Here is a 14,790-nt window from a genome sequence, read left to right on the forward strand (position 1 = left end):
CAAAGCTTTTGTGAAGATTTAATCAGTTATGTTATGTCAGAAATTTAATGATATCTCTTTTCACAGAAATGTTTAATGATACATAAACGAACGAGAATGAATGCATGAGAATGTACTGCAAAAAGCAACTACTAATTTTCAAAGATTTTTCGACTTTTGCATTTGCATTATTAGTACTACCTACGCATTTTTAATTATTAATGATCATATATAAGCGGATTTTGTTGAATATCGAAATGAAGGGTGGTTCGAATATTTTATATGTAAATGAATGTTTAAAATAGTACTTTTTTAATTGATTGACACGACGTCAAATGAAGGTAATAATAATATTAGTAATGTAATCAGGACTGGGTATGTTTAAAATAAAAAGTATTAAAATTAGTAGTAGAAACACTTTTATTTAAATAATATAGTATTTCAAGATTAGTTTCATTTCTCAGTTTTACACACAAGAATCTTCATAAATAGTTATTTGTTACTCACAAATTAAAATTATTAATTAAAATAACGTTTCTTGAGCAATAAAAATAATTATTCAAGATAATATTTATTGCAAATTATTATTTCAACATCCAATTATATTTCACGCTCATAAACACGCTTTGCGATGTTTAAACAGAAATTAATGCACACAACATTTTATTACACAAATGAAAAACGTGGTTTATTAATAATAATACAATATAAATTGAAATTAAATAAACTTTGTAAAAATGAAAAACTAAACGTAATCGTTCTTAACATTGCAGATCAACTTCAGCGCGCACATGCCTCACATACTCGATCGCAGCAAACAGTATAATTGCACACGCGTCTCACTGTATACGTCTACAGATGCCGTGAACATCTTTCAACAAAGAATAAAGGAAATATTTATTTCAAATAACTATCTGAAGTTCGTGCCAAAAAATACGCAATTAAAAAAAATATATATGTATATACAGGGTGAGTCACCAAACGTTAGCACCTCAAATATCTTTGTTGTTTCTAAAGATACGTAAAATATGGTAAGGACAAAGTTGAATGGTACAATGGGGCTGACACGATGCAAAAAAAAAAAATTTTGTTTTTATGTCATTTTTTTGGAGATATCAAGATCACCTTGACTTTTTTAAATGGAACCACCCTTTTTTAAACACCTACAATGATAGTCCCTTTCATTAGGAATTCAGTGACTATAATTAGTACAAGGTCATTCAAGGTCAAGGACAGAAAAAACGTATAAAACTAAAATATGGAAGCAGAATACCTGTATTTTATAAATGTTCGAAATGATGGCCGTCTGCGTCGATACATTGTTGTAAACGAGCTCTGAAGGAATGTTGAACTCTGATAAGTGTATCCGACGTGATATTCGTACATGCTGTGATGATACGCTGACGCATATCTTCAACTGTTGTTGGAGCATCCGTGTACACGGTCTCTTTTAGCAAACACCATCAAAAGAAATCCAGTGGATTTAAATCAGGCGAGCGTGCTGGCCATGAAACTGTTCCGCCTCGTCGAATCCATCTGTTTGGATATCGAGAATCCAACGTTTCTCTTGCTACTCGTTCATAATGAGCAGGACAACCGTCATGTTGGTACCACATATCGTAGCGATTTTGTAAAGGGACATCTTCTAACAAAATTGGCAGATCTTCTTGCAAAAAGTGAGCGTATTTCTGTCCCGTCATCATTTCGTTAACGAAATATGGTCCAATTACTTTGTCGTTCAAAATACCACACCACACGTTTACGCTCCATTGTCTTTGATGATCAATTTCTCGCAGCCAGTGCGGATTATCCATAGACCAATAATGGGCGTGAAGGAACAGGGTTATATAAGGCGGGTGCCTTAGAACAAGTGTTCAAATCAGGTGTACGTGACTGAGTCGTTTATTTACAATAAAGAGTGATGTCGCGAGAGCGTCCGGGGTGGTTCAACTAAAACCGGCGATTCGCTTAGACTCGCGGTTGAACTGTATTGCAACTTAGCAACGACCGGACTAGACTCTAAGTCACTCGGCGGATACGCGGCTGAGTCTCGACTTCGTGACTTCCTTTCGCGTCGGTAGTCTCTGCCTTATATCATCAAAAATGCTTGTCGGCTGATTGGTGGAAGTCCTTGCGGGGAACTTCCACCAATCCGTGCATTTTGCATAACACGCCCACGTTCCACGCCTCTCGTGCGTGAGAAGGGTGAGCGTGTCGTTCTGTTAAAAATCTAATTTTGGTGATGCAGCGGGGTGTCTTCCGGGCCCCGTGCTAAGTGCGGTACGTGACTGCTGGCTTACGTCAACGGGCCCAGCTTTCCCGGGTGATAGAAACCAGGCACGCGTCGCTGGGACACTCTAGGCTGGAGACCCTTAGACTACCCAAAATTTATGGCGTCCACTTGCGCTATTGAGTTCGTCGCTAGGAACTACAAGGACACATCTGTCCGCTAAGTGGCCAAAAACGTTAAAGACGTTTTCTCACAAATAGCGTCTTATGCTGTGCAAACCATAAATCTTTCTTGGTGCTGGTGCGCTGAAGATTTCTCTTCCGGCGCCCCGCTAGCCGCTACAGGCGTTCCTTAGATTAATTGAGCCATGATTAGTAAATGTTGCTTCGTCCGTAAACAAGACATATTAGACATATTTTGAAAATCATTCCCGTGCAATTCTTGATGGAGCGATATGTGGAACGGATGAAATTTATGTCGGGCCAGAATTCGTATTACGCTACTTTGACTTATGCCTGATTCCCGGGCAATTTTTCTCGTGCTCACGTGAGGATTGACAGCTATAGCTGCTAAAATATTAATTTCATTGTCTTCATTAGTCGTGGGATTCTTCCGTTTGTACTGTCTTGCATGTACACTTCCAGTACTTCGAAACAACCTGTACGTATTAGTGAAAGTATGTCTAGAAGGAGTGTTTCGCTCGGGGTACCATTCTTCATAAAGTAGTCGGGCCTGCACTGCATTTTTTCTACATTCACAGTAAATCGTGATCATATCACACTTTTCAGTCATCGAATATAACATAGCGGAATCGCGTTTGGAAACATACTGATAGTAAATAAGAATGCTGAATAACATTGAAGGACCTTAGTATGTTTACTTTAACTACGACCATAGTATGTTTACTATTTCCTACAAGTCTCAACCGTGATAAACGTATTCTGCTTCCATATTTTAGTTTTATACGTTCTTTCTGTGCTTGACCTTGAATGGCCTTGGACTAATTGTAGTCACTGAATTCCTAATGAAAGGTACTATCATTGTAGGTGTTTAAAAAAGGGTGGTTCCATTTAAAAAAGTCAAGGTGACCTTGATATCTCCAAAAAAATGACATAAAAACAAAATTTTTTTTTGCATCGTGTCAGCCCCATTGTACCATTCAACTTTGTCCTTACCATATTTTACGTATCTTCGGAAACAACAAAGATATTTGAGGTGCTAACGTTTGGTGACTCACCCTGTATATAGTATTTCCGAAAACACAAAAATAAATAATTTATTAAATTAACCCTTAATCCCTAAAAATATTTTTATTTTTTATTTCAAATGCTATTTTCATCAGAGAATATTATTTTCGAAATCTGTTGTATCTTTAATGGTGGATTAAATCATAAGTAAACTTCCCCTTATTTAGCAGAGTTTTCAATCTAAAAATTAATTAGACAGCTTTACGTGAATGATAATATTTTTAACAATATGGGTGATGTTCGAGATTAAAAGTTTGCTCCAATACATTTAGTTAGTGATATTCTCTTAAAGTCTGCACGAGGAATTGAAACTGCATCGAAGGAAAAAAGATTAGAAATATATACGCGTAATGTGCAACTACGTCAAATGACTTTGAACTTTTACAATGATCCTCCATTATGAAAACATTGATAAACGAACACCGATAAGGATTTCGTCAGCGGCACAAAGCAAAACGGTCTGAAATTAGAGTCAAAGGCCGTAGGAGCGAACAAAAACAATATGCCGAGTAGTGTAACCGTGTGCACCGAGCAGTCTGAGTTACAGGGCCTGCACGAAACTATATTTTATGACAAAACGTTTTAGTCAGTTTACAACCGTTTCACTTTGCTGACGTGAAATAGTTAATGCCGCATGTAGAGCGCAATATGTAGTTATTAGCACTCGAAGAATTTGATCAATTTATGGCATGGTTGAACGTGCGAAACTCGGTGCAACCGATCCTGTGACAAGTATGAATATCGACGTTATTTTTAACATAATACATCGTTTTATTGAATGAATCAATATACTATTCCTTTGAGAGTTATAAACAGATATTAGTACTCTAATTATATCAATAATAATCAATTCCGTGTACAGAGAATCTTCAAATTCACAAAATTCATTTCACCATTTCTAAATTTTCACATGTTAAGGCATTATACTATAATTATAAGATAAATATTTATACGTAGTTATTTATAAGAATGATATTCGTTATTTTTATATTTTAGAATTGTTTGCGCAATTATGATAATTGTTTAGTATTTACATACATTCATAATATCATGTTTTGCTAATGTTTATTCACTGATACCTTGTAAACAAAAACAAAACAATAATTTGATTTTATGTGACGCCATTTTTTTTTATTTTTTGCAGGAAAATGCATTGCACTTATTAGAATGCTACTATTAAAGATATTTTCAAAATATACATTAATAAACAGATAAGAGTCAAATAGGAAGTTTATTCTTCTTTAGACCATTTTAATAAGCCAAAACCAACACATTGATATTCTTCAATTTGTTGAATATGTCTGCTTCTTTAAATTGCACCTATTTTTGTCACAAATGCGTAAAATCAACTGAAATAAACTGTTGGTGAAAATATCAACGTAATATGTTTATTTACCGCAATCACTATAAAAGACAATTCCAAACGACTCTTCCCAAAATAACAAAATAAAACCAATCTCCGAAACACATAATTTCATACGACAGACCAGTGTCACCGAATACTGGTGAAAATTTGTATTCCAGTCAACAAAGGAAAAAACGGGTAATTACGAAAACTGGAGAAGATTACATTGCCTACGAAATCGAGAGTGTTTCGACGTGTTTGCTTGCCGTGTTCGCGCGGAAAGCGAAGTTATCGTACGAAAATGGGGGATATTGTCTTCCTCGAAACGGATCCGTTCAATTCAAATGAATCAACGCGCAAACGAAAGAGAAACATCGACGAATGCTCGCCGCCTCTTTCGACGAGCTAATTATCTCCCTGTCGGTGGCCGAGCACCTAACCCTACTACTAAGAAATCGAACGGGTGGTCGACACAGAATTTGATAATCGGTTTTTCTCCTCGCTCTTGCTTCTTCTCCGTGGTTCTCCTCTAACTAGGTCCGATCTTTGTTCCGTGTAACGAGATCTTTTCTCTTACGCGCCCGGAAAAACGGGTCAAAGAGGCAGCTTGCCGTTGCTCGTGCCCTTAATCCGATTATCACTTTTGAGAAAGTCCTGTCACTCTCTTACCCTCCAACCCTCCCCGCCCCTCTCTTCGCCTCTTTTCTTCTCTGTCTATTTCTCTCTCTCTCTCTCTCTCTCTCTCTCTCTCTCTCTCTCTCTCTTTCTTTCTCTCTCTCTCTTTCTTTAAACTTTTCTTTTCCATGATTCAACGGTCTTCGTGTTCTTCTCTCGCCTTTCTCGTCACGTCTTGCCTCGACTCCGACGGACGATAACAACGGAGCTGTTTACATCGGCCACAATAACTGCAGTCGAACAAACCTCTCTTTTCCGGCGATAACGCGATCCGTGATTTATGGCCGCCGATAGGCGACGCGACGGCCCGTGATACGTTGCACCGGCCAGCCGATGGTCTCGGAAACGCGCTTACTCGGTTGATCGGTGTATCAATTAGAAGACAACCGGACGAGAGACACGCTCGACGAAAGTCCGAATTCACGCGAGCCGGCGAATGGGAATTCGGGGGTCACGTGTCCGTCGACTGGTTGACGCTCAGTCTTCATCAGTGACCGCGGGAGATTCGTCGGCGAGGACACGTGACACTCGTCAGCATTTATGTGTATAATGGTTCCGTTGCGTTCAACGCATTCCTGAAACTGAAACGCGTGTATCCGCCAGAGTCAATACGATTTTCATTTTGCAGTATTGCAGGTCAATTTACGTCGCCGCGTCGCACAGTGGTGCCAAATGGCCAAAAAGCGGCAAAAAATCTGTAAAAACGAAACTAGCCAACGAATTTGTTTGAAAATTTGTGGAGAGATTGCCACAGGTTGTTAACATTAAATAATATGGGCTATTCGAAAATCTCTGTTTTCTGCCCATTTTTTATTTATCGAAGCATACAACAAATCCTTTAATGGATTTTGGTCTGGAACTAATCGTTTTGGCAAGGTGTAATATTGATCTAACTTTGTGCAAAAAAACATGAGACCCTTCGAGACCCTTCCGCCACAATTTAAGTTTAAATATCAACTTTTAGATTTTCCAAGAGTGAATCGTGCGGAAGTTACGATTATTTGATGTTCCAGGTGAAATTTTTTAGGAATATTTCTAAATAATAAAGAAAAATGTGAAGTGCATATGATTTATTAATTTTTTATGTATAAAAAAATATTTAATAACAATTTTTTTTATCTTACATAAATTAATTTTATAGCGTTCATTGGAGCACTACCAAAAAATACCTGTTGCATTTTTGCGACAGTGGTCCAGTGAACGAAAACTTTGTTTATTTAACATGAAAAATTGTTATTAAATATTTTTTATATGTATGAATGTCACATTTTTTTTATTATCTGATATGTATCCCTTAAAAATTTCACCTGAAATATCAAATAATCGTGAGTTCCGTGAGATTCATACTTGAAAATTCCGGAAGTTGATATTTAAACTTAAATTGCGGCGAAAGCATCTCGAAGTATCTCATGAAATTATACACAAAGCTAGACCAATATCATAACTTGCCAAAACGATTAGTTCCAGATCGAAGCTATTCAAAGGATTTTTTGTATTCCTCCATAAATAAAAAATGAGCGTAACGCAAAGGGGCTTCAGGGTTTCCCTATTACTTAATGTTAAACAATTTTTTTTTATTTGTAGACCCCTAAGTATTCAATTATAGGCGGAGTAATTACATAACTATCGCACTGAAAACTGACGAATTCCCAGGAGCGAGGAAATGGTTATTTACCATGCGTATATCTGCGTAAAAAAATTCTTTTTCAAAAATCGGACTTTGGCACATCATGCACGCACTATTAGGCTATACAAAAATAATTTTTTTTTTATAAAAATCGAAAATTTATAAAATGTAGTTTTTGCCGCCTTGGCACCACTGTGCGTCGCACAGTGGTCCAGATCGAGGAATTTGCTGTTCAGAAAGATGATAGCATTTTCGTCTTGACGTCAGCTGTAACATTATTAAGTAAAAAATATATAATGACAATTAAAAAATCAAGATATCATTCATTTTTTATTTAAAAAAAATTTTTTTTAATTTTTTTATGTTGAACTTTATAGGAAAGTAATTACTGATTAATTTTTGTTCGAAACATTTTCTTCTCAGAGCACCGGATATGCCCGAAAAATTGCGATAACATGTAAATAATGAATGATATTTAGTATATTATTGAAACAAATAGTGATATTTGAAATCTGTCTTTACCGGTATATTTCTTATAAAAAGACACACAATTTTGCCATGTACACCATTTTCCTATCTGTAGTAGTTTCCAAGATATTCATGGAAAATGTTTTTACACTCAACTTCCAGGTTTTCACCTTAGCTGTTACCAGGTTTTGAAATAACAAAATAATCTTCAATTCTGGAGATAATGTGCTTTTTTACCTTAAATTGCGATTATTTGGCCGTTTTATCTAAAAAAAAATCATATGACAACCTTAAGAACCTATTACGCTCCGCGCGGTTCCGGTCACAGAGGCTTTTTAAACAATAATAACTTTTGTACCGGAACCGAATGGGATGTGAATCTTGCATGATTTCATAGAGAAAAATGTGTTGGAAATAATGCACTTTTATACAATGCGGAACCATATGGAACTCAAAAGATATCCTTTACCAATGCTAGAAAACTTTGAAGATTCTCTTTAGTTTACATTGTTATTTCAATAAATTATAAATATTAAATCTTAGTACACAATATATACTCTCAATATAGACAAATACTACTCATTTGAAATAAAAATGGACACATAATATTAAATAGGTTCTCCAGGATATCAACAATAAATGAGGTAATTTTTTCAGTGAAAAATAGGATTCATAAAGTGTTGATTTTTAAATACTTGTTCTAATCACAAATTTTAATAAATCTCGTTAATTTCACCGTTTTCGAATGTCATAGATATTTAAGAAGCCGTATACATTCGATAAACATCGACATGAACAAGTTGCTTTTTTATCAAAGGAAGAGCTAATTCCTCGATGTGGACCGCTTCTTCGTCTTCTTCTGTGCTAATGTTATTATTTAGAGGCAATGCCGACGGCCAACGTTGACGGTCAACGCTTTGCCTTAGAAACTTTCTTGCATTTCCTGCAAGCGTTTAAGTTCTTGCATAGAGCAGGTAAATATTATTAACACTAGGTTTACGGAGCACTAAAAGTCACTACTTTGCATTGCTTTATAAAAATAATAAGAATATGCGTACACAAATTTTTAGAAATTTTTTTTATATAAAATTTTCCGTTTGGCTATAGCCAAAGAAATAAATTTAATAATTCCTCATGAATGTATCTTTACAATCTTAATAATTGTAAATGAAAAATATTTGAACCCGTCATTTCGATGGGTCATTTCAATCTTTCGCGGACGAGGATTTATTACAAAATTGAAAGTAGTGTTACTTTCTTGAGGAAGCTAAATCCAATATCAGTCTTTAGTTCTGTCTGAGAAACTGTTTTTACATGTTACCTTCTATACACATTTTTTTTACACGTTTTATTCACTTTTACGCGATTTTCGATAAATAAAATGTCGACATTGCAATTTTCCTTAACACAATACCAGTCGTGTGTTTATCCAATGAAATGTTATTATATAATGCAGATCTATATTTTAAATTGCTTTCTCTATTGTTATTATTTGCTTGCAGCTTTAACAGTTCAATACATGGATTGATGTTGTCAATATGACGACATTCGTCCTCAAAGGGTTGCGACGATTGTTAATTATTCAATAGGGATGACACGAGTCATTTAATTATAGTCTGGTAATATGCAATATAGTATACCTTGCCCACTCAATATAAATAATCAATGAATTGTTTGTAATTTCAAGATTTATAGACTTCTAATCTCACTGCAAGTTTACCGATGAAAATGCTCGGCGACAGCAAAGTGTCAAATTGATTTCAAAATGTTAGGCTAACCGAGGAAAGGATCATGACTCAAGCGGAGATGTTGACTAACCTTAGGGATAGGGCGGTATATCGTGAGACAAACGATCTGAGTCAGGGTGAACGTAGGGTTATCCGGCGATAGGTTAGATAGGTTACAAATGCTGTGCAAATTCACATATTTATAGTACGACATTCATTTGAGAATATAGAAAGATAAATAAATTACAAGGAAAATGGACGCATAAGTAAAGAAGGAAAAGAGGAATTTGGTTAAAAATAAAAATAAAACGTGTGCTAGTGAACAAAATTATATGACAATCTAAAAATTATCAAGATATAGCCTTAATATTGCGGTTATATTAAACAGCATTGTATGTGAAACACAGCTATTTAATTATAACCATCATTTTCATAAATTAAACGTATAATACCTACTACAAATTTTCAATTTCGACAAAAATTCATTTGGACCAAATTATAGAGCATCATCTCTGAAATTTAATAATGCCCCATAGAATATAATTAAACATATTTATTAAAAATGTTTACAGGAGTAAACTTTCTTTTATATAAAAACCTGATCTATCAACTACTAGAATATTGAATTAAAGTTTTAACACTTCTCTATAGATGTATCCACTAGTAGCATATTCAATTAAATTTTTAATACTTCTCTATAATTATATTGTTTGATTAGAAGCCACTATTCTTTGTAAAAACAAAATTCTGTCATTTTATAATAAAAAATATATATATATTAATAATCTATTATAAAATGACAAAATGTACAATACAATAAATATAAATATACAAAAATATATATTGTATATTATGTACATATTAATCTATAATTTGTTTAAATTGAAAATTTGTAATATTAATAGATTGATTGATGAAAACGTGTTGCAAATAAATAACTCTGTTTAACAATGCTATTTAATATAAATACAATGTGACATCCTTATTCTGCTAATTTTCATAGTATTTTATAATTTTGTCCTTTGTGTAACTCTGATACGAAAATTTAGACGCAAAGCATCTCAGCAATTACGATTCAAATAAACGACAAGTAATTCTTTACGAAAAAAAATAAGTCAAAATCGCAGAAAAAAGTTTTGTATATGAGGCTTTGTTCTTGGGATAAAAGCAAATCGGTCCGACGTATAGTAATTATAAATGTTTGCCCAAAAGATTTATATGCATGCCTACATACATACGTCGATTACATCCGCACGTGTCTAGTATTTGTAAACATCCTTCTTATCATTCCCACTTACTATCAGTTTTGTAGTACGTCATTCTCATTTGTTTTGTATTTAATTAAAATGCTTTTTCGTAGACGAAAATAAAAAACTTCCTTTCCGAGATTCATTTCATTAATTTAAGAATTGTTGGAAACGTTGACTATATTTTCTTTTGGCGGTTGAAATCGCAGCAACCTTGATCATTAACGAATACATATATGTAAGTATGTATGAACCTATATTTTCAGTGGAGTGGTTTCTTGATTATAAGCAGCTTAGGATTTTTAACACGTTGAATGCCGCATGGTTTTCCTGCATACGATTTCGCCACAACACACCTACTGTTCACTATAACTGCGAGGAGAAAATATTCAAATCTATTACTTACTAAAATTACTAAAATTAATTGGTTACTAAAGTTTGCTGATTTATTTTATTTTGTATCAGTCAGTATTGCATTTTGCTTGTACCATAAGTGATATTAAAAAAAATTGTGAAATTTTTCGTTGAATTGTCTCATCGTTCAATAAACCGATGTAACAGAAGAGATGGTTGAAATGAAAGAAATTAAGTCGTTTTAAAAAAATGTCTAGACAGCCATCTGTTAGGTTAAAACTGGCATTTACAATTAATGCAAGCGTTTTCGATGGATTTTCAAAGTTACTATACTCTAAAACAAAATCCCAAATGCAAAGATTTATTGTTTTGAAGTGAATTACTGACTGTTTGGTTATATTACGATTAATATATGCAGAATCAAATTTGCGAAACCTGTACATTAAAAAAAAAACTAATAAATAATAATAAACAAAAAGTAAATGGGCTCGATATATAGCAGGAACAAATTAGCTAGTTTTGATAAGTGTGTTAATTAACAAGTTTGTAGGAGAAAATGTATTGAGCAAGAATTAACACGCGCCAGAAATTAATATAAGGAATTTGTATTCAATAGAATTATTAAAATGAATAACGCAACAAGAAATTCATAATATAAAATTGAAGGTTTCGTAGACGTCAATGTTGCATTTATAAAAACGAGCAATATTTAAGAATTAAGTTAAAATAATTATCAATTTTACGTGCTTGCGTATTCTATGTCATGTGATAAAAATGTATTGTATAAAGTACCTTATCATTTGTAAGTGTAACAATTATATCAACATAAACAATTTAATAAGATTGAACAAATTACAATATGTCTCCAACGACGACTATCTGTACATTATCGATAGGAGCCTTCATTCTTGACGTATTCATTCATCTCGCATTCGTTTATTTCACTTACCCAACACACACACACGCGTCTAGACGATCCGCACATTCTTACACATTTGAAAAAAATATCACTAATTATAGCATGTACATTGTAGCATGCGTGTATATTTTTTCTTTTCTAAAACATTGTAATTTACGGAATCTAGAAACTTGTGTCACAGTAAACATAAGCATTACTTTTGTAAATTTACTGTAAACCTAAACACACTTTCAAACACACACATGTATACATATACAACAAATAAGAACTATGAAATTTTTCTTCTAACGCGTATATACATCGATGGACAAAGCCACGGAAAAGATATTTGCAAAGGAAAAAGTTATTTCAAATGACTTCAGGAATCACCCCTTTCAAAAAAAGAATCGGTTTGTGTAACATACATCAAAACTTGAAAATTTCACTTGCTACATTAGCCTTAGATTCTCTTATTGCTGCATTTGATAACGAATTATCGTTACGTCTAAATTAAATTAAATGAAATCAAACTCGTGTAAAGCTGAATAATTCCGCGTAGGGGTATCAGGAGGTTAATAAATAAAAAGAATAACAGAATTCGGTATATACGTATATTTCCAAGATAATAATCGAATGCCGGTATCGTTTGATTCCAGGTGGTTTCTTGGGCGACATCGCACTGCCGAACATTCAATACGAGACGGAGTGGCGGCAGCAGAAGCTGAACAAGAGTTATCTGGAGGAGCTGGAGAAGTATCGGGAGGAAGTCCTAAAAGAGGGTCTCCAGGTCGAGGAAGAGGGTCTCACAGGTAAACAGAAAAAGAGAGGAACAGAGAAAAGGAGAAGAGAAACGAAAGTTTTCCCACGCCGTACTGTACAGGAACGCACGTTCCTCGAGTGGGAGTTAGGTTTTCGAGATTTGTGTCAGCCGCAGGTGTGCTTTCAGAGATCCTTCAGTTTAAAAATGAGCACGACGCTAACGAGACGCATCAGGAGAACGAGGAGATCGCTGTTTCTCAAGAAAAATCCGAACCAATTATGGTGGACCGGAATCAATACAGCATGGACGGCGAGGTCGCGGGTGGTTTCAGTTTTAACGCGAGGAACGACGACGCCAGCCCGGGAATCAGAGATGAGGGTGTTGAATTCAGGTAGTGCAAAACTCTCGAAACTTTTATACGCAGAAATTACGCGCACGTTCACGAGTCGATCCGAGAGATAGAGATGTCCCCCCTTGAACAGGTGTACAGTGAATCCAAAAAGTTTTCGAACACTAAATTTCCGATTCTCGAGAAATAATAAATATTTGAACTAGAGTGACCTATCCAATGAATGATCATAATTCTTATTAAATGAAACAACAACTCTTCGTGTTGAAATTTTTATGACTACATCAGACGCAAGGTAGGAAAAACATTTGAAAAATTTAAAAGTACCTGCTGTATTGCTTTCAACTTTAAATTGTTAAGAAAAGAAATAAATGTCTACGTAGCTCCTGTATCTATCATTTAATATAGATAATTTTAATTTTGCATAAAAATCCGCAATCTGATTATCATACTTTTTTGACCTATTTTTAGAGGATATTTTTATGTTCTCTTAGAGTTTCAATTATTCTCGATATTGAATGTTGGTAACTTTAGAAATTTATTTTTCCGCTAAGCAGATTAACAACTGTGCGATATCTAGAGTAAACACTCGAGAGTGTTTGTTCTGGAAAGTACACTGTACATATGTAATTCATTATATCGTGTTTAAAGAAACTTATCTGAAGTTGTACCACACATGAAATTACGAGTCAGTTTAATTGTGGCTACGACATTGATTTATCAAAGCTATTGTAATATCGGCACGTGTATATTTACACGAGTGTTTATTTAACAATAAATTTCTGTTAAAAACAGCTCGTCCAAGCGATACATATGAAACACTAATTGAAGCAATTAAGGTGACTTTCGTATTTCCACGCACAGCATAAATTAATAACGAACGATAGTTTAAACTGCATTGCATTTTGTTTATTATATTTCATCTCAGTTTAAGTAAAATGAAATTATCTTTCAAAACGGTCGTTCGTAATATTTTTTTTTAAGTGCATATTTTTAAAATTTAATAGAAGATTCTCAGTTAAATGTAATTTAATTTTTTCCCATTTAATTGCATATACTGAGCGATTCATTTAACTGTAACTGTAACAGGTCATATCTTCTTTTTTTTCGTAAATGCAAACATACATGTTCATTTTGCAGATGCACTATTCTGTTTTCTGGAAATCCACCTTCTTTTTACGATAGATTGAATCTTCTCGTTATTTTATGTAAAACCCTATTAGAACATTTTGAAGGAAAAGTGATTACTTTAAAAAATAATTTAACTTTAATTTTATTCAGATTATCATATGAAAATTAAATTAAAGATATAATATCTTTCAAACCACTAGAGAGAATACGAAACAATAAAAATAGTCGTGGAAAACTTTTTGAATTATTCAGGATAGTTGTTTAATTAAGGGCAAATTGTAAATATTTCTAAATTTTATAGATTAATTCTAATAAATTGAAAAATCGATATTGACGACGAGGATGATTAATATTGAGCTATTAAATTTATTCGTAAAATAGATTGCATCAATAGTGTAATTCAAGGTTAAGTTATCTTTAAAGTCGCATTAAAGTTAAAATGTCTGTGATACTAATCATTTTTCGACCATAATACCTTCATGCTCTTTTACATAACGAGAGGATTTCACCTATAGCAGTGAGAAGGAGGGTAACCGTTTAAAAGAAATGTTACAACTGGAAAATGCATATGCGTCTTTGCACTTGCGAAAAATATATTGTATCATCATGGGCACGCATCTGTACATGAGCAAACATCATATAATAATCAAAAGAAAGATATGACTCGTTACGTCAGCGTGATCCATTCTGTCGAACGACAGCAGCGTTTCATCCAATTAGAAATGGAACGAAAATAGGAAACCGACATTTTAC

At 33.9% G+C, this 14,790-nt stretch overlaps 1 protein-coding gene across 2 annotated transcripts in view; it reads left to right on the forward strand.

The window, feature by feature from the left end:
* The window catches only part of Tok (tolloid-like protein 1 tolkin), a 175,672-nt gene that overhangs the window by 98,865 nt on the left and 62,017 nt on the right, over window positions 1-14,790 (forward strand). For both annotated transcript variants that reach the window (XM_076804352.1, XM_076804356.1), the window contains exons 2-3: window positions 12,454-12,606; window positions 12,744-12,948. In XM_076804352.1, the coding sequence (XP_076660467.1) occupies window positions 12,454-12,606; window positions 12,744-12,948 (358 nt within the window). The remainder of the gene's footprint in view (window positions 1-12,453; window positions 12,607-12,743; window positions 12,949-14,790) is intronic.

This window comes from Halictus rubicundus, chromosome 2 (assembly GCF_050948215.1).
Source record: "Halictus rubicundus isolate RS-2024b chromosome 2, iyHalRubi1_principal, whole genome shotgun sequence".
Classification (NCBI taxonomy): Eukaryota; Metazoa; Arthropoda; class Insecta; order Hymenoptera; family Halictidae; genus Halictus; species Halictus rubicundus.